The sequence below is a fragment of the Drosophila ficusphila genome, unplaced genomic scaffold, assembly GCF_018152265.1.
Source record: "Drosophila ficusphila isolate 14025-0441.05 unplaced genomic scaffold, ASM1815226v1 contig_106, whole genome shotgun sequence".
Taxonomy (NCBI): Eukaryota; Metazoa; Arthropoda; class Insecta; order Diptera; family Drosophilidae; genus Drosophila; species Drosophila ficusphila.
The window spans coordinates 2,294,744-2,315,004 of NW_025063993.1; the positions used below are offsets into that span (position 1 = coordinate 2,294,744).

A 20,261-nucleotide genomic window follows, 5' to 3' on the forward strand; every position below is an offset into this window, starting at 1 on the left:
CCTTTCTCGAGGCGAAATTCAATGCGTTCCAAAGTTGTTTTCTGTTTTCTGTTTTCTGCTTTCTATTTTCTATTTTCCTCTTTTCACCAATAACACCTACAGCAAATAACATACACACACTGACACGCACGCACACGTGTGCATGTGAACTGGGGCTCGAAAGGGTGAAGAAGTGGGTGGGAATTGTGGGCAGGGAAGTGGGGACTATGCACGCGCCTTATAAATTAATCAAATCAAATGCAACACTTGCAAATATGTTTCGAATAATTGCATCTGAATGCAGCTTGAGGGAGAGGGGAGAACGGAGGGCGTGGATTTATGATACACTAGAAAGAGCGCACAAAAAAAGGGACAGAGAAAATCTCAAATAAATCATACAATATTGAAGTGCTTTGTGTGCTTTTATTTCTGTGTGCATGTGTGACAGAGGGAGATGCATCTGTGTGAGTCTGTGTGTATCTGTGTGAGCCTGGGGGAGGCGGATGCATTTGTGTGTTTGGGTAAGAGCTTAGGAAACAAGAACTGAAATATTTATCAAAATGCAATACGAATTCCAAATGAAACAAATAAAACATGCGATATGGAAATATTTTATGACCCAAAAATGAATTGCAACTCAATAAAAAGTTCAGTGACAGAGAGAGAGAGAGGGGGAGGAGGGGGAACTACAATGGATTATCTAGCAAAAACTGTCATAAAAACTTGTGTGTGTTGGCATATTAACAAACACTTCTTGCCAAGCACACACAACACATAGAGGGGGGAACACACAGATACAGATAGAAAACAAGTAGAAACAATTTTCCAAAACTACGAAAAACTTTAACTACAGCAAGAAAAGACAGAGGGGGAAGGTGGGGGACCATAAAGTGCATTTCCTGATGACTTTTGGCTGGGATAAAGGGTTCGCTTTGGTCCTCGGGTTCCAGGTCCCCTTGGTCTGATTTTTAGTGTGACTTCGGCCAACGACTTTGTGGCGGCAACGACTTCAGGGACCTGGACTTGGACCGGGAACTGCAGTTGGCCCAATGCTAATGTCATTGAAATGCGGCCAACGGTTGCGCCGACGGGGGATCGTAAAAGAAATGCCAAAGGTAGTAAACCGGGAACACAAGCTACAAAAACTGGAACTTGGGGCTACTGAGGAGTTTGCTACGGAGGGTAGAAGTACAACAGCAACATACGAACATGACTATCTACACTCAGAAAAAAATTGTTTTGGCTTAACTAACAAAACTGAGGGTTCGAATGGATCGAGGTGTGGGTAATTTTGTAGCACCACCTCTAACCAATAATTAACTGCAAAACTATGCACGATTTTTTTTTAAATTAGTCTTTTGAGAAATGAAATTACTTTATACTAAAGTTTTATGTCCCAAAAGGCAAAGTGAAATACATATGATACTTATTGAAGTTTATGCTTTAAAATTGTAAATTCAAACAGCCAAAAACAATACCCTATTCTTCTTGTATTCCCAACCCCATTTCATTATGATTAAATAGTCTTTACCGAGTCATTATACGAATTATAATATATTGGCAAACTTATCATAGAAAAGTCGAATTTATCTTTACCAAGAGGTATTTAAAGAGCAGAAACCATCCAATTATAAGTTTGATTTAAGGTTGAGTTTAAGATTTTGTTCTGAGTGTTTAGTCTGATGCATGGGGTGCAGGCAGGGGACGAGGGGGGCGGCGGTACTTCATCATGCTCTGCCTGGCGGAGGAGGAATCTCGGGTCATGTTGCGTTTGATTATATTGGTTAATCGAGTACGGTTTCTTTCAAGAGTCTGGTGGAGATATTGGTTTTCTTGAACCGAATCGCATCGATAGCTAAAAACTCACATCGGGCATTTGCTGTAGGTGATGGTGGTGTGCTGGTATCGCTCCTTGTAAATGTGCCCCCTTTAACAAAGGATCCGCCAAGCCTGAGATACCAGCATGTAGACCGCCGGTAGCCAGGGCAAGTGGAAATACTGGACAGGTCTATGTTCGATTGATTGATTGATTGATCATTACGGTTTACGGTTGTGTGTGTTTGGTGTGCGTGTTTGGAGTTACAATTTTGTTTCGTGTTTTTTTTTTTTTTTTTTTTTTTTTTTTGCGATTCAAAATATGTGACCAAGGAAGAAAGAAAAGTAGAAGAACGAAAGTTGTATACCACGAATAAATGTCTTTCAGAGCAAGTTGGTTAAGATCTTAACTTGTAGTTGCTATGGAGAGATGTAAGCTTATCAGATACATGTTTAGATATAGACGTATCGCTAGAGAAACTCTTGGAGAAAGCTTTCGAGACGTGTGTGCAAGTTTCTGGTGTGAAGGCGGGGGTTCTCAACGGGGATATTTGCAACGCAGAACAAAGTATAAATGATATCGGGGGGAAGTACATACTAAAACAAATGATGACATCTAAGAGGAGGAACAAAGAAGGGGCTTTTACAGCGATTTCGAGTGGGTCGGTTTCGGGGCTCAGGTAACCAAGGGCTTCAGGGGCAAACAACTCCATGAAGGACGTTTAAATTGTGGGTCTAATGCCGACAGATTAGCGCAGGTTGAGGTACAGTTGCCAACGGACTGCCAGGACTTCTTTGGCACATCGAAATCACACTGGGTACGCCGGTATCAGGAACACAATATATACATATATATATCAATACATTTGACCGCAGTTCAAAAGTTAAACCAGCAAACAGTACCCATTGTGAGCCAAATTGACAACTGTGGGGTTTTGCACACTACACGCTGCATTGGGCTAACGAATTGTGAACCAACACCGACAAAAACCAGGACCAGGAGGAGAGAGTGAAAGAGAGAGAGCGATTTGTGGGAGAAAGACGGAGAGAGAGAGAGAGATCGCAAATGGATGGTACAGCTAGTTTTTGATTTATTAAATTTTTTCTGGACATTAATTGAATTTGATGCGACAACAAGAACTTTGTCTGTTTTAGTTTTGAGAAACTTTTATTTTTCGTTGGGGCAATGGCTGGCGAGGGGGGCTCTGAAGGGCGGAGAACTGAACAGAACTTTACTGTGCTGTACTGTACTGTACTGTACCGAACTGTGTTGTAGTGGACTGACTGTACTGGGGACTGAATTGATTTGAATAGAATTAGCTTGCTGTTTGTTTTTGCCGTTGTGTGCTGTTTCCTGTGGTTCTGTAGAGCACAAATTCAATTTTGTACGGAGTTTTCAACAGAGTTATAAACAATATTTATTGATACGGATGGATAGAGAGTGTGTGCGATATGTAAGGGCTCGGGCAGGAAGGTATTGGAGCAGTATGCTTTTGTTATAATCGCTAATTGCATTGTTGTTTGGTCAAAACTCATCTAAATGTGTCAGCTTCCTTTTTATTTATGTGGTGTAGTTTTATTGATATTGCTCAAACCGAAAGCTAATTTGAATAATTGGCTGTACTACACAAAAACAAGAAAGCTACCGAGAGAACGAAGGACTTTGGCAAATATGCGTATATAGTAATATATAGGTGGGTGTTGAGTTATTCAGTACTCGATACGGTTAGTTAGCTGGCGCTTAAGGAGGAGTTTAAGACTTCGTGGATCTTGTGGTGTGTCGAGGTACTTGGTTAATGGTTGTTTACTTTCGGGCTGGATAGATATGGGGGTATCAGTTTGTAGACGGGTTTGGAGATTGAGGTGGACTGTGGACTAGTGTAGATTGAACATACTTCTTCACACACGCTGCCAGCGAGCCCTCTTCAGAACAGAACTTAGAGACACAGAGCAGAGACTGAGCAGAGAGTGAAGAGATAGAGAAAGTTCTAGCCCCCGCTCCCCGCGAGCCTTTCTTTCTTTCACACGAACTCACTCGCCTCGCCTCGCCTTGCCACGCCTTGAACTCTTTTCTCCGAGGCGGAGGAACCCAACGATTCTCCCCTCAGGATGCTGCGGACTCGATTCTCGGAGATTCCCGGCTCTCGCAGAGAGACTGAGACAGATGCCGGGGCAGAGTGAGAAAGCGCGAGACACCGATCTCGCAGCCACACGCTCTTAACCTGAGAGAAGAGAGTGCAAAAGAAACTAAAAGCAAAACAAAAATACATATTTAAAGTTTATTTCAAAATTGTTTCGTTAGTTATTTCATAGTCGATTCGATGGCTGTAAAGTTTGTTAACACATTAGTTGTTCACTGATTGGGGTCACCACTTGGACTTGAAAGTAGATGAATCTCATGGGTACGACGATGGGGTTCGGTAATCGGAATCGGTATCGGTAACGGTATCGGTATCGGTAACGGAATCGGTACAGAAAATTGAGAGGTTGGGTTCAAAAGGGTCAAAAACGGGTCACAGAACGTTGGGCAGCTATCAGGGGTCTCCAAGTGAAGAGTTTACAGAAAAAGGGGGAAAGGACTCGTGGGCGGTGTCGCAAATTATAATCGGGTTCTTTAGAGACGAGCAGGGAATCTGGATAATCGGCAGTAACACAAGATAGAGAAATATAGACAGAGAAATAGAGTGACATGAACTTAAGAAATATTAAGAGGAGAAACAGAAAGTGAAGACGCGCAGTAACCAAAAAGATAGTGGGACTAGGTCGGGGCTAAATCAAATTGATACAAAACTGTTTAGCTGGACTTATGTGGGGTCGGTTAAGATAGAGACAGAGCGAGAGATATAGCTGCAGTGGCTGGCAATAGAGTACACAACACTGTTCACTGATCTTAACAACACGTTTAGCCTGCTTTTCTGGGTGCGAATCGGCCAGACGGAGCACCTACATACCTCTTGTGTGGGCACTGCGTAGTTTCCTTGAATGGTGAAGGCCTGTCCGTTGGCCAGGATGACGGGGCCAGTAACTTGCGGTTTTGGTCGGTACGGGATGGTAGCACCGCGTGGCGGGGACTGTTAACAAAAGAAAAATTGGTTAGTTAGATACGTGGAAGAATCTCCAACAACAAACTGCACCATGTTAAAACATTGCAAATCTTAATCATTTTGTGAGATTTAGGTCTTTAATAAGACTTACAGTTGCGGTCATTTTACAAAATGTTGTTTTAGTTATTTTTTATTCTGAGCGTAGCTTCAGTATTATAACCGAAAACTACTGCATATACACAAAGGAAGTAAACATTACTGAGTCACAATGTTTGACTGGCAAAAAGGAATTTATAAAGAATATAAAGCATTTGTTTCTTATCAACAGTTATTTTCGTTTTTGTAGTGATTATAATGTTTAGCAGTTTGTTTGGATAATGTAAGGCTGACTCACCTCCAACATGACAAGACATATCTGATAGATGCACTGGGTGATCTGCTCGGCACTGCCGCTCAAAGTAACCGCCCGCTCTGTCGAATTTGGCAGCATTTCACTGGCAACTTGGATGGAGCAGCCGGTGGTCTGGCGAATTTCCTTGATCTTTGAACCACTCTTGCCTGGGCCGGGTGTAGTAAATAGCATTAGCTTTGATGACTTTGGGTTTGGGTGGCTAGAGCCCACTTACCAATTAACGATCCACATTGACTGGCGGGCACAATCAATCGAATGGGTATTTGAGTTTTGCCAACTTTGCCTACATCATTGAACTGCGAGCACCACTGAAACGGGTCAGAAGTTAGTAATGTGAACCGGAAATGATTGGGATTTGAGGGCGATTTTTACAGGGAACGGCCAGTTGTACCGCACACATACCTCTTCGAACTTCTTTGTAATGAGCGTAAATGCCGAAAAGATTGCATTAGTTGTACCAGACACAGTCACAATGCGTTCCGGGCACGAGCCATCCGAAATGTTGATTTTGGCACCAGACTGGGGAGGAAATACAAAGTTAAAAGGGTTTCTAATGATCGGTAAAGACGAGCGGGCTTACCTCTTCACGAAATCTGTTGACAATTTCACCCTTTTTACCAATAATACTACCAACTTCCTGCAAGGAAACAAAATGCGAAAAATATGTTTAGCATTATAGTTGGGAAAACATGTTGCAAAGTTACTTTTAAATGCTCTTAAGATGTATTTCGCTCGAGGCCACAATCTTGCCACCCTCTGCCGTCTGCGGACATCAAAAACACTTTAGCGAGTTTCGTGTTTAATTTTTTTTTGTGCTGCCACTGTCAACGACGATGCTCAAATTTGATTAAATATTAAGTGATATTATGCCGGAGCATACACCATACACCAAAGCGGGCCATCCGTCGTGTGTGTGCGTGTAACTACTTTTGCATATTTAATTGCCACAAAAAGCAATTCACACGCGACACACCCCGCCGTCACCCACATCCACATCCACAGTGGCGACCAGAAAACCCAAACCAAGCCCCGAGCAAACCCATTTCCCTTTCGCAGTCAGTCGCCTGTCGGCGCTGGGAACTGTCGCACGTAATGAAATTTGCGGCCAGCGCGTTTTACGCGTTTTAATTGATTGTAAATATCAGCACTGCCACAGCCAGTGACTGCGTTTTAAACAAAAACCATTGCGAAAAATGAAAGCGGGGAGTGCGAGGAGGAACTACGAGGAGGAAATGGCAGAGGGGCTCCTCCATTTGCCCAGCAATTGTTTCCCTTGCCACCTCGCTGGGTAATCAATATATCAATCACTTTTAATAAGGGACTTTTTCATTCATCACTGAAATAAAAGCTCAATGCATATTCGCCTGTCAGTCGCTTGCAAATAAAAAACAAGCGAGATTATTTGGTTAACAGCAAGAACGGAAAGCTTTCAATTTAAACGTAAACATTTTAAATAGGGATTTCAGGATCTCCTGAAAAATATGCAAACGGAACCACTCCTGTATTATAATATTTGGCGTTTGCTAGCTGAGTAAATAACTTGGCAACATGTTTGGGTGGTAACAAAGTTTAGGGTTTGAAACAAAGAACATAATTCTTGCATAAAATGTTCTGTATGTTACCTCGTTCAGTTTTCAAATATTTATTCGGCCACGTTAAAATGTTACGACTCGCAGGCATTCAATTTTCTGGCCATAAACCATAGAACAACCTTCACAAATCCAAAGTGCAGCAATCCATTGTGGCAGACTAAAAGAGCACACCCAAAGCCAACTAATGCATCTTGGGGCGGGCAGCTTGCCAGACAAAATGCAAACTGGGCAAAACAATGTGCGAGGGAAATCTGCCCTCCTCACAAAAACCGAATTTTTATGCGCCGCTTGCATTCTGGCCAGTGGCCACTCTTCGCCACAAAATTTATGCCCACGAGAGCGAAATAGACGCGAGCCGTTTATTCGGCTGTATAGATATTTATTGTACACAAATGTCAGAGCGAATTGGCATAATTATTGGCGTAATTATCGTTGAACGGCAGCGAACCCGTCGCGAATGCGTTTTTACGCCTGTCTGCACTCATAGACGAATTTTTGGGCGGCCAGTGTAATTTATGGGACAACTTTGCTGCCGCAAACTTAAGCAGATATAAATTGTATCTGCGTAAGCGGTATATAAGTATCTAAGCGAGGCCCAGAGACCACGCACTTTCGGGGTCCCTCGTAACCATTCAGGTTGATGGCTGCTCATCAGCGCCTCGGCCTCATCATCATTAATAATGTGGCCAAAAGCAGCTCCCCCTCCCCCTCTTCCGCCCGCTGCTTCCATTCAATTATCTCGTTGCGACTGCGAGCCAGTTCCGCTCAGAAGTTTGCGCAATTTGCATAAATCGGATCTGACTGACGTTACGCGTTACTTGATCCCACATTCCCATCCCACACCCACACCTCCCCCGCAGTTTCGATGGATACGGTGGACAGAGCGAAATTCGGGACTTTCACTTGATTGCATTGATTTGGCCTGGCCTTTGACCATCTTTCCCCACAGATCCGATCCCCTGCCGTGCTCAGTATCGGCAATTAAATTCACGGCATTCCTCGCTTACCCGGCTCCTGCAACAATGAACAATCGCATTTGCCATTTTCGCATTTTCCGATTTCCACATGCGTGCGATTTTCGTATGCAAAAAACACTTTGTGGTCCAGCTGGAACATTTTCGCCAGCCTTTTGTTGCATGTTTTGGGTTCGGCAACGGCAACGCACAGCTTGTTGGGCTCAGGCTGAATCGATTCAATTCGATTTGAATGGCTTGCATAAAATATGCATAGGAAAAGTTGACGTTTCAGAATGCCAACATTCCATGTGGTCAGAGAATAAGTTTTGGTTGTTCATTTCTATTGATTTTATGTTTCACAAGGGATTATTACACATTGGTTGGCCTTTGGTAAAAATAAAAGCCTTTTACCAGCAATGAGAGAGAGGTGAAACAAATTAAATAGGACTGAACAGCAGGTTATCTGCAGCAAGAATGAAACGTTTTAAGAAGTAAACTAAGCAAAGCCTGAGAAGACAAATACAAATCGGAAGATTTGAAACAAGTTAGAAGACAATATAAATCCATTTGTACCACCTTAAATAGCAGTGAATGCAGGGTACTTGAATATTTTATGAAGTTGTTCTAAGCTACTTATTTGACCGCCTGCGTTGCATAATCATTAAATATAGAACAGCAAACCCATGTCCAATTGTTTGTGCCCATCTCTTTGTATTTTCCCACACAATATCTAGCCAAGCGCAAAATTTGGCTAGTTCCATTTATCACTATAAGACGAAACATGGGCAGCTCAGAAGATTATGACAGTAACAAAGGCCATCAGAGAGGAAAAAAAAACAAACAATAACTGAAAACGCATTAAAGTTGAAGTCCGAAGAATGGCTAACGCTAATTGTGGGCCACAATAAAAGCGGCCAAGAGGGGAGGTTGGGGCAAAAGAGTTTTTGATGTTAGTGGAGCAGACAGTAAAGACGGAGAAAATATAAAAGAAAGAAAACAGACGCGGCTTTGGCTGTAGCTCATTCAACAATCAACAAAAAAAAGTTCGAGTAGCATGACTTGTTCCATGTTTTTCCCCTTTTTCGATCTTTGCGGATTTTGGTTTTAGTGTGTGGTGGCGATGAAAATTGTACAAAAATAAGTGAATTGCAGCAACAAAGAAACAGCAGCCAGCAGCAACGCTAACAACAACATCACCATCAGCGGCAAAAAATCTCTGACAGCAATTGCAAAACCGTGAGAACCATTTATGGGAGCTGCTGCTGCTGCCGCCGGTCGGCAAAGGAAAAATGCAAGAAAAACTTGCCACAAATGCTGGAAAATGCAATGTGACAAAGGGGCGGGGGAGCGCACATATGGCCTGCTGCGGCACACATGTGCCGCCCTCCCCTCCCCTGCCACCCTTTCCCGTCCAATAAATCATGCAGCGCATTTGTCGCCCTGCAAACTTTTATTTCGCATTTTGGCCGTGGCGTTGTTGCTGCTGCTGGCATGCGAAACGCAAAAAATTGCACAATTAAATTATTTACAATTTGCCAGGGCCAGTTGCAGGACAGGGCAACATGCCACGCAGCAAGTGGCAAATTTTTAATTTGATTAAATAACGAAAACAACGCACGGGCGAATGAGAAATGTCTCCTGCAGGCGAAGGGAGACTGAAACGCAATCTGGATGGCAGGAATAAAGTCTAAGCCCTAATTTGGGTAATGGAATTGGAAGATACTGTGTATGTATTATAATACATAGTTAACTAACGAACTTTGCCCCAGAAAAAAAGTCTTCGAAAATATTGAGCTTCTCCCTGTCCTTCCACTTCAATCCATTACACAACCGTGCCCTAAAGTCGGACGCTTCGGAAAATAGTTAATTAAAATTAGACAAGTGCTCGGGAAATGTGGCAGACTGTGATGAAAATTCGCATAAAGGTGCCGTCGTCGGCGTCGTGCAATTTCACTAATTAAAAATGCATGATTCAAAAATAAGAACAACTGCAACAAATATCTCTGTCTACTGCCCTGACAATTCTAGGCGAGAGAGCAACCCACATTTCGGTTTCTTTTCTATGCAATTTGCGGATGGCTGCCAAGAAATAAAAAGGTGAAGAGAAAAACTGAAACCCAGCGGCCGGGGGCCCAAAACAAAAGAAAAAGGTGTTTTTTTTTTTGCACACCCTGTCGCTCGATTGCATGGCTAAGTTGTTTATTTTCCTCGCGTTTCTGTTTTCGTTTTTCATAAATTAATTAACTGCATCACGACTTTGGACGCGACTGCAACTGAAACTGTGACTCTGACTCAGACCCAGAGACTCAACGCGCCTTTCCGCATGGAACTAATAAGCCAAAGTTAATTAGAGACGCAGGAAAATATCGAAAATTCTTTGCTAACAATGGCAGTTTTGGCTCTGGCGATGACCTTGCTCATTTTTGTGGCCACGACTGTCGTCTGTATACCTAAAATATTTATACTCAATTATCCGTTAATGAATAATTGCAATTTTTATCGGCTTGCATATTTATCGGATGACGAGTCAGATTAATGACAAAGCAATCGAGAAAAATTAATATTTTATTCAACATAATTAATAATTAATTTATTATTATCTGCTTTGGCCATTTTTATTATTTTATAGCAATCAATCGTTTGTTAAGACGAAGTCAAACGATTACACAACTCTTGTTCCGAATGCACTTGAATCGTTTCCATACATATTAAAGGTAGAATGCGATTTCAAGCCTGAGAATTATTAAATAAGAGAATATAAAATAAGCAAAACCAAAAAGATTTCCCATCTTAACCTGCCTCAAAAGCGCTCCTGCTCTTGCAAGACAATTAAACAATTTCGATACGGATGTCGAGATCTGTGTTTAATTTAATTGTATGCCAACTCAGTTGACAGTGGTCCGCTGTTTATTTGTTGGGCTGTCGTTTTTTTTTTCCGACTCGCCACTTGATTTGCATTGCGCTTCAAATTTATTCACATCTGCGCGGCTGTTGAAAAAATCGCATAAATCATGCTAATCTATAACTATCGATCAAGAGAGCCAACAAACGACAGCCTTAGTCTGTCGGCGCCGTACAAAAGTGTCTTGTGAATTTATTGCCCGAGTCCTTGCGTTCGCCAGAAAAAGAAAATCTCAGAAAATGTGCAGAATTTGCATTTACACAATATTTATTCCTACACGGACGCCTTTCACGCTGCCATATTGTGCAAAAGCCAGAAAAGTGCGCAATTATTCATAAGATCCGTGATCGGCGCGGCGGAGGTATTCCGCACCAGGTAGCGATATCTTGCCCCAGCCTCCCCCTTCACTGCCTTGGATTAATTTTGCTTTCTTTGTCTATCTGGCTGCTGTTTCTGCCATAAATTGTCGCGTCTAAACATATTTCTGGCCTTTTTGCCAATTTTCAACTACACATCATGTAAAGCGCAGCGCCCCTCCGCACACCTCGATGCATCTGCCTGTCGCCTTATCTGCACCTGTCTCTGCCTTTCAATTGCTTGTGATATAAAAATAGTATTCAACGACGACCAAATTTATAATTAAATCGATGCCTGGGCAAATCTAAAGCTGCAAATCGGCTTTTTTAGCATCTCAGTCGGGGGGAATAAGGCTAAAGAGATAAATGACAGCTTTGCCAGCTCAACACGTGCTCTGGAGTCGGAGTATTACCCGTTCCCCGTCTTCTGGCTAACATTTCTCAAGTGGCAAGCCTCTCATCGCATCGCTTCTTAACTCAACTCAACTCAACTCGATTCAACTCAAGTAACAACAACGCCGCTGCGGATTTGCGTGACAGCCTTTTCTGGGTTGTTGTTGGTGGCTAATGTTGTTGAATAATAGTTTTTAATGGCTGTTGACTGTTATTAAATAAATAAGCAGCTATTTAGTGTCGGTTTTTCAATCTCTTTGTTTAATGCCGCTTTTATCTTGACTGCTTTGGCTGCTGTGAATCACTGCCTGAAGTACCATACGTAGGCTGCAGTTCAATGGAAAGCAACGTTTTTTTGGGTTTTCCTTGTTAGGAAGTTAATGGAGTCGCCGCAAGTGCACCGTTTTTTACAAAAAGCAAAGGTAATTAAAAACGTTGAAAACGTTTTGCGTATGTCAATAAGCTGATAAATCCACTTATGCTAACTTTATGCGTTCATAAAAACTATTTTAAAAGTTAAGACATAAAAAGTGCCATCCAATTTAAATAAAAGGAATAATCGTTTTATTAAAGTTAAATACATTCGTACATTCTTTATTGCTGTTTTTTTTTGCCAGCTAAAGCTTTTGATAAAGTTTTTAATTTAATTGCTCGCCGCTGGGTGTTAATGTTGGAGAATTGCTATCAAAACATTTCCCTTAATTAAAGCGCATACAGCGCGCTCCTGACTCCGATTTGTGGTTAATTTTGTCCAGGCAAATATTTTAATATTTAATTTTTTGCATGCATCTTTTTGCGACTGGTTTAACCCGTTGTCCCGAAGGCTGATTTGCTATGCGAAATAACCCGCGGTCCCACCTGTCAGTGGCTCCATATGCCATTTACATATAATATGTGCAAGTGTATGTACCACTTTTGTTATTGTACGCAGCGAAAACAATTTATAAATTGGTGTACTTTATTTGTTTTTGTTTTTTATTACTCATATCTGGGAGCCGTAATGATTGTTTAATAGCCGATGCCTTCCTTCGTCTCGTTTTATGGCCCAATTTTTATATCTGTACGTATTTATATGCACTCACATATTTCTCGACTCCCCCGCAACTGCCTCTCGATTTCCATTTCCCCTCATTTACCTAAAATGCAATGGCATAATGCGTGACGTGGCGCGTATTTAATTTTAATTTGCATACAAAATTCACGCGTTAATTTGTTACTTTTTTCATTAATGTTTGCCCCGGGATGGTTGATATTTGTTTGCCCTTCAATCTGCTCCCCCATTCCCCTTATTGATTTTTGTGCGAATCGAAAAAAGAGGTCTATAAATATTTAAGATGTCAGAGCTCAATGGTGTGCATAAAAGCGTTCATATTTTAATAGACATTTACACTCGATTCAAAGTGGGTGGAGTAGTCGAAAGGCAAGTTGAAGCCCACTTTGATGACTCTGCATTTTACTGGCCCCTAAATGATTGGTTTCGGAACGGTCTATACTATTTTCAAAGGAATTAAAAACTCTGTATATGACACTTTTTAAACTAATCTGAACCCGTTTTGCCTTATGAGTAACATTTTCAAATGCACTAATTCTTATAAATTAACTGCTGTTTCTCTTTCCCAGTGTATTTTTATTCCAACTTACCTTTCCTTGCATAATCAGCCTTATTGTGAGCGTCACCGATGGATCCTCGTGTTTGATGGACGCACCGCCCGCACTGCTGCTCGTGTTATTGTCTTCCATGGTATCTATTTTGCTGCCTTGTCTTAACTCGGTTTGGATGAAATTTATCTGGATCTGACCGCGTGGATCGGTCTGTATCGCAGCAGTTGTCTTGGTTGTCTTTCAAGGGGCTCACTTTCCGATTAGGTTGCGGGGTTTGTAAATATAACTTTGCTATATACCAATCATAAATGACCGATACATGAACTATACATATAGAGATTTTGGCTACTTTGCTTGCGGTATTGTATGCTTTTCTAGATAAAAATTAAATTGGTGGTGTCTTTTGCTAGTCGTACTACCGTTGTTGGCTTAAGCTCGCTGCGTTCTCTTTGCTGCTCGTATCTGCTATCTGCGGTTTTCAATTCAAATTCAAATGCAACAAATAATCACTGCTATGAAAATATTTGATTTTTCTTTTTCTGCCTTAAGAGTTCTCGTCAGTTTGTTGTTGAGCAAAAATACTGTTGCTTAGCTGATGCATTAGAGATGTATATTTATCGGGTGCTGGGCTGCAATGGGAAAGATAAAATGGAAATGGTTAGTTTTTCACGCATAAATCATTTCAAAATTTACTTATAAAATTTAAGTTGCCGCATAAAATGTTTTATTTTTCATTCGGGTCAATAAATCACAAAATTAGCCAAATTAGTTTTGTGCACAAAGTGCCAGCAATGCATTTAATCACATTCCCATGCAGAGTTCACGACTTCCGGCACTTCTGGCTGCGCAACAACAATGAGGACGAGCGGCCCCCAACCGGACTCGTTCATCATCCGTTCAGCATTTGCTGGCAGAGAGTGGCCCCTGTCCCCTGTCCTGGGCCTGTTTGTAATTTTGATATGAAATTCTTCTTTTTCTTTCTCTTATTTTTTGGGATTTCTTTTTTTGAACCTGCGCCAAGTTTTTCCGCATATTCCAAACGCTGTGTACAAGTATGTACTCGTCCGTATTTCTGCATACATAATATTGATGTACTCCGGCCGCTGCCTGTGCTTTTTGTTGTTGGTTGATGTTGTTGCCGGGCCGGGGCATTTCTTACGCTTGAAATCACTTCATATGCAATTTAGTACAGATACTCGCACACATTTCTCGCTGGCTCCTTCCCAGCCTCCTTTCCACAAATTCCCAGCATAACTCGATGTATCCCGTGTACGAATGCATGTGTACGGACGGATATGTACAAATGTTGCCTCGACTTCGGCAGCGGCATCGGCAGCAGGCAGCAGGCAGAAATCATTCCCGGGGGCCACGAGAAATATTTGCGCAGCGACCAACGCGATGACTACGAAAAGCTTCCTGTCATTTCCCCCGGCTCCACATCCTCCCGCTCCCAGCGGCCCCTGCCTGATGGCAGGGTTGTTTATGAAATTATGCGCACTAATTCCCCATGTAACGGTGGCTCAGCCCACCTAGACAGAAAAAGCCAGGACCAGGACCAGCCACTGGCAGAAACACAATTCTGAAGCCCAGACTACCCACCAAAAATGCGCATAACTTGGGCGAGTCCGCTGCACTTAGCATTTGACGGGCTAACAGGCTTACCTGCAAAAAAGAAAACCCGCGCCACAGCCACACCTAATTTGAATGTCCTGGAGCGGCGGTCAAAGGTTATTCTACTCCTATCCAGGAGGCCCGCAGAACAACCAATGTAAGTGGTGATCAATGCCAGGCCAACTAAAATGCTGTAAATGCAAAATGAAGAGCTGACAAGAAACAATTTATATCACAGAGAAAACGAACAAATAAGCTAGTTCTTAGCCATTGTTATTCTGAATAGTCCACCAGGAGGTGGCAAATCATATATATTTCTTTCTTGTTCTTTAAGATCGTTTATGTTTTTGAAGCGGTTTCCCGAATCTCGCCACTTTCTTTGACCAGAAAACTGGTTTTGCGGCCCTTTAAATCAAAGTCACCTTGGATGTATAATTACATGGTTTAAACACTCAGAACCCCTTCGCCAGTTATCTGCCCGCATCAAAGATGAAAGCAAATTGGAAATTACAATTCCAGCTCCGTCCTGCGTAACCACGTGAACTCCCCACTGCCTAACTGGGCTGTCATATGTAAATTGCACCTACAGGTACGACGACAATGGGGGCACCATTGGAAGCCAGTCGCTGTCAGTAGACAGAGGTAGCGGTTTCCCCTCCCTCTGGAGCCAACGAGCAAACCCATGTTAATATCTATTGCTCGGCACTGGGGAACGCCCGCAGCGATGTCTTAAGGTTGCACTCCGGGGAACAGGCAGTTGAAGGTCGGCGGCTGGGGAGGAGTGGGAGTGGGAGGGGCAGGAGTTGCTGAGGGAGAAGCTGGCAGGACAACAATGACAATTCTAGCCGCACACAATGGGCGACTTTCGACGGAGAAGGGCTGCAAGTGTCCAAGCCAAGTGCAATAAAATAATAGGTTCCGTTGCAAGAAATGTGCATTCTTCGCATCGCCCAGACAGGATGAGCTGGGAAAAATGAAGATGTCTGAGCGGAGTTCCTTACTTTGCACCAACCTCCGCCAACCTCCATTCCCATCCACTCGTCCAACTCATTATCAATCATACGCACTGTCTGACAGACAACTCTGGCTTCGACTCCACTCTTTCCTACTTTTTAATGACTTTTCTTGGGGCTGCAGGAGCGCAGCACTCGCTAGTACTAGCATAACTAGTTTTCTTTTAATTAACTCGACATATAAATGCCAATGTCTGTAATGGCAGCCAAACCAGTTTGCTTTCTAATTTTCTTTGGCTTTCCACACGCACACACCGACGACGGCGGAGATGGGAAATGTGGCTGTGTGAAAAGATTTCTAATTTCCTGCGAGAGAAAAACAAAGCCACAAATCACAAAAGAATCTGCTCATCCGTCCTCTGCCATTCTTCTTCGCCAACTTCATGAAACTTGGCAAATGGGAGAGTAACCCCGACATAAACTGCGTTTTCAAACTCATTTACATGCTCAGCCATTTCAATCGAAACCCTCGCAGAGAGCGGGACAGCAAGTTATGTTTTAATAAAAAGAAAGCACAACAATCGTAGTCTACTTCGGGGCTCCCAAAACCAACAGATCCCTCCTAGGCACCCACCTTTCGGCAAGTTTTCCAATTCAATTTCGGGCTATCTCGCAAAAAAAGAGGAGAGAAAACAAATACACAGACACAATAAACGCTAAATGCTGAACGTGACACACACATGGCTCAAAAAGGCTGTCATGTGTTCTGCGATGAGCCGGGGAAATGGGGAAATGGGGAAAGGGCGACGGGAAGGCTGTTGGCAGAGCGACTTTGTTGACGCCGTTGACTTTATACGTCAATTTCATCGCCGTCGTGAGGAGTTTTCGTTTCGTTTATGGCAGCCGAGGCAAAATGGGAGAAGGTGCTGTGGAGGGGGAAGGGGAAGGGGAAGGGAAGGGGGGAATTGGTTGGGGCTGGGGCCCAAGCAAACATCAACGGCAGGCGGAGGAGGCTGCTCTGCTGCTGCGGAGGCTTTCACCCCGACTGTCTTTTCTAGTCACCAGCCTCGGCTCCCATGTCAAGTTGTCGTCGCCGACGACGGCGTTGTTGTGGCAAAGTCAACCGCATCATCGTCATCATCATCACCGCCGTCATCTGTCTTCAACAACATTTTCGTTACACTGTTCACCTTGTCTGCTGGTCCAATTTTCGCATCTCTGCAAAAGAATACTATACAGCCGTACAAAGTGGCAGTGAAGCAGGAGGAAGCTCCTCCATGTTGGAAGTAAAAACTCCAGGAACATTTTGACTGATTCCCCAGTATCAGTAACAAAAGCTGCGGATTTGAAACTCCCTTCCATTTATCATTGAATAAATATTAAATTGTTCTCTTTTATAGGTTTTAACGTTCTTTAAAACTCCCCACAGCCGAACTCCTTTGCATGGAATTAATTTTTCAAATTAATTATGCACATGTGCAGCTGCCCTAGCAAAGAGGCGGCTGGAGTTGTGGCCCCGCCCACTTTGTCTCCCTGAAGGGGGAGTAGCTTGGGGCTGCGACAGCAAAGAGAAAACTCATTAAATTGCATAATTATGTGTACACACACGGCCTGGGCCACATACAAAAACCTGTGTCGTCTCCTGTAATAATATTAATATTAATAACGTAAAATACTCAAACAAACTTTCAAGTTGAAAGTGGTCAAGGGTTCTTGGATTGCTCGACGTTCTTGGGCACTCGCTTTGGTCCCATGGCTGCACTTAATAACATTTCGGTCATGATTCCTGCTCCTCGTCAGGTCGTCATAATTTGATTTATGATGCGGTGGATGCCACTCACACACAGACACACACACAGACCCAGGGAACTTTAAAAGATTTCCCACTTGAAGGTTTTCCTCTTGGAAAACTCGTGGCTTTTCCTTGCCCTACTCAAAATGGTATTTTCCTTTCGCATCCCGAGCAGTCGCAAGTGTTGCAGAAATATTTAATAACCCGAGAACACGGTTCAGGGGAAAATTATAGCATACTTATGTGGATTCGACACGGACATTAGCAAAGGGTGGAGCACCCGAGACTGCCATATTAATTTGTGTCAAATGAGTAAAACGCAATTAAACGCACATGTCATCGCGTGGCCAAATGGCCAATAACCAAGCGGGCAAATGGGGATAGCACGGGTGGAAAGTGGGTGGAAGGTGGGTGGAAGGTGGGCACCAGCCTCAGCATCCGTTGCCTCGGAATCGATACGCAAACAAAGCGCCCCCTCTGCAAAAGCAACTATAACCATAACCAGAAAGCGAACGAATTGCCCGGGAATCCCTTAATATGATGACCTATTAAAATTACTCTATGCCATAACCACAGACCTCCCCCACACAAACGGGCGAAGCAATCTTTTTCTGTGCCTATTACAGCATTTCTACCATATATGTTTTGTATAGTTTCCTATTCCCGCATGAGCAGGATTCCCCCCGCCTTACTCTATTAATGGCAAAATGATATTCTCTGCTAGTCAGTCCGCCATGATAAAGCAATTATTGGCCATCAACGAGGCCAGCTATCGAATAGAAAGCCTGCAGCAGCGAGTACGTGAGTCGTGACTCGTGAGTGGGTTATGGCTTTGATTGTCACGTGGCTGTCACTTCCACTCACGGAAATCCCCCAATTTAATTTCCAATTACTTTGGCTTATGCCAGGTCCTTTAGCAATATGTTCCCTAAGCTCTGCCTTCATTTTGAGTAGGGATTTGCATATTTGGGAGGGACACCTCCCTTTCCTCCTTTACCCCTTTTAATAACTAAAACTAAACTGCTGGATTAATAAATAAATCTGTGCGAGTGAATTATACATTTCCAAATGGAGTGCCCGAAATGCACCCAAAGTTGGAGACTTCTCCAAGAAATGGACACAGAAGCCTTCAATTTTGATTTGATTAGCTAAAATACAAAAGCAGACTCTGGGGGTTTAACCATTTGCCGACTTGTACACAAACATTTCCCTATTTGTGTGGCAAATATTTGCCTTGGCTTTCTGGGTCTGCTTTTGATTATGTTTTTTGACCCGGTCATCAGTTTCGGACAGTCTAATTAAATGTCACTTCGCATTGCCTGACATTTAAGTATCAAAATATTTTGTGTCTACGAGTGGGTTTGCCTCTGGCTCTGTCAGCTATATCATCGTTTTGTCTTTCTCTTTGACAAAGCACATGTCCACATCGCCGTCATCATCATCCACACAAGAACGGATGATAAAGGATGCTGGATGGGCAGAATAAAAAAGTAAAACGAGTTGAAGGAAAAACCTGTGCCAACATTTTTGTCACTCCTGTCATTGTTTGTTGCATTGTCTCTCTGTTTATCATCCTCCCCAGTTCTCAATTCCTGTGTGTGGTTGTGACATAATCCTTAATCCTTCTACTTTATTGTGCATTTACATTTCCATTCCGCCAGTCGGTCCAAATCATTTCGAGCCCCGTTCTCTTCTCGACGTTGAAATTCCCCTGGCAGATCTCTGGCCCTTTGTTGTGGCTGCCCTGGCCATACGCACAGTGTCAGCAAAAAGTTCACCAACAGTCTGCTCTGCAGCCTGATAATAACTTTAATGAGGCCACTCTCTGCAGCCAAAATGTCCGCAATTCATGTTTATAATTTGACTTTCGGACGGATTTAGTGCGGTTCAACATTGCAGGGGTGGCAGAAGCGAACTATTTGCGATTTACAAGCTTGTGTGCAGGAATGAAGGAATGCTTACTAAGGGAGTTATTTCAAATGAGGTAAGTATTTTCTGGGTGTAATGAGTGCCTTAGCATAGCAGCGGTTTAATTTTTGTTTGAATAAATTCTTTTCACTGATTACAAAAGGTAAAAATTGTGCTGTTGAGAATTCAAAACATTTGGAAAAGTTAATATATTGTAAAATGAATTTTTAATTAAAGTAAATTAACAAACATGAAATGGAAACAATTTAAAAGTGCCTTTTGCTTGCTTTTATATTAAACAAGAAAGGAAGCTAGCTTCGGCAAGCCGAAGCTTAAATACCCTTGCAGTCATCAAATATGTCGAACAAAACTCATAAAGGCTAGACAACATCGAAGCTAAGACGATTTTTCTATTCATTTTCCATATTTTGACTATAGATATGGGAGCTATACGATATAGTTGTCCGATTTTGATCAAATTTAATTCAAGAGTCGTAAGAAAACTCTATATTCCAAAAATCATACTTGTCTGATGAAAAACAACGATGTTATAATTTTATTTCCATTATTTCTATATAGATTTTTCGATCTTTCCTATGGCAGCTATAAGATATAGATGACCGATTTTTATGAAACTTTTTTCTCAATATAAACGTTGTTAAAAAACTTTATATTCAAAAAATTTTGCTCGTGGGATAAAAAACAACGATGTTATCAATTTATTTCCATTAATTCTATATATAATTTTCGATCTCTCCTATGGCAGCTATATGATAGAGTTATCCGATTTTGATCAAATTTAATCCGAAATTCAATAACAGTTAGAAAACGCCATCTTGAAGAATTCAAGTCGATCTGATCAAAAACAACGGAGTAAGAATTTTTTATTTCATTCTCTCGTATGGGAGCTATCCGATATAGTCGGCCGATCCGGCCCGTTCCGACT

General features: G+C 42.4%; 1 protein-coding gene across 22 annotated transcripts in view; it reads right to left on the bottom strand.

Annotated features, from left to right (window-relative positions):
- LOC108093572 (poly(rC)-binding protein 3) overlaps positions 1 to 20,261 on the bottom strand; it is a 106,174-nt gene that overhangs the window by 6,555 nt on the left and 79,358 nt on the right. For 10 of the 22 annotated variants that reach the window (XM_017193684.2, XM_017193683.2, XM_043207328.1 and 7 more), the window contains 7 exons: positions 13,091 to 13,680; positions 5,831 to 5,887; positions 5,653 to 5,769; positions 5,465 to 5,558; positions 5,233 to 5,396; positions 4,746 to 4,865; positions 1,847 to 1,987 (listed from right to left, as the gene is read on the bottom strand). In XM_017193684.2, coding sequence (XP_017049173.1) covers positions 1,847 to 1,987; positions 4,746 to 4,865; positions 5,233 to 5,396; positions 5,465 to 5,558; positions 5,653 to 5,769; positions 5,831 to 5,887; positions 13,091 to 13,189 — 792 coding nt within the window. In that variant the 5' untranslated portion in view covers positions 13,190 to 13,680. The remainder of the gene's footprint in view (positions 1 to 1,846; positions 1,988 to 4,745; positions 4,866 to 5,232; positions 5,397 to 5,464; positions 5,559 to 5,652; positions 5,770 to 5,830; positions 5,888 to 13,090; positions 13,681 to 20,261) is intronic. The other 12 variants (XM_017193687.2, XM_017193686.2, XM_017193685.2 and 9 more) reach the window with 3 other exon arrangements.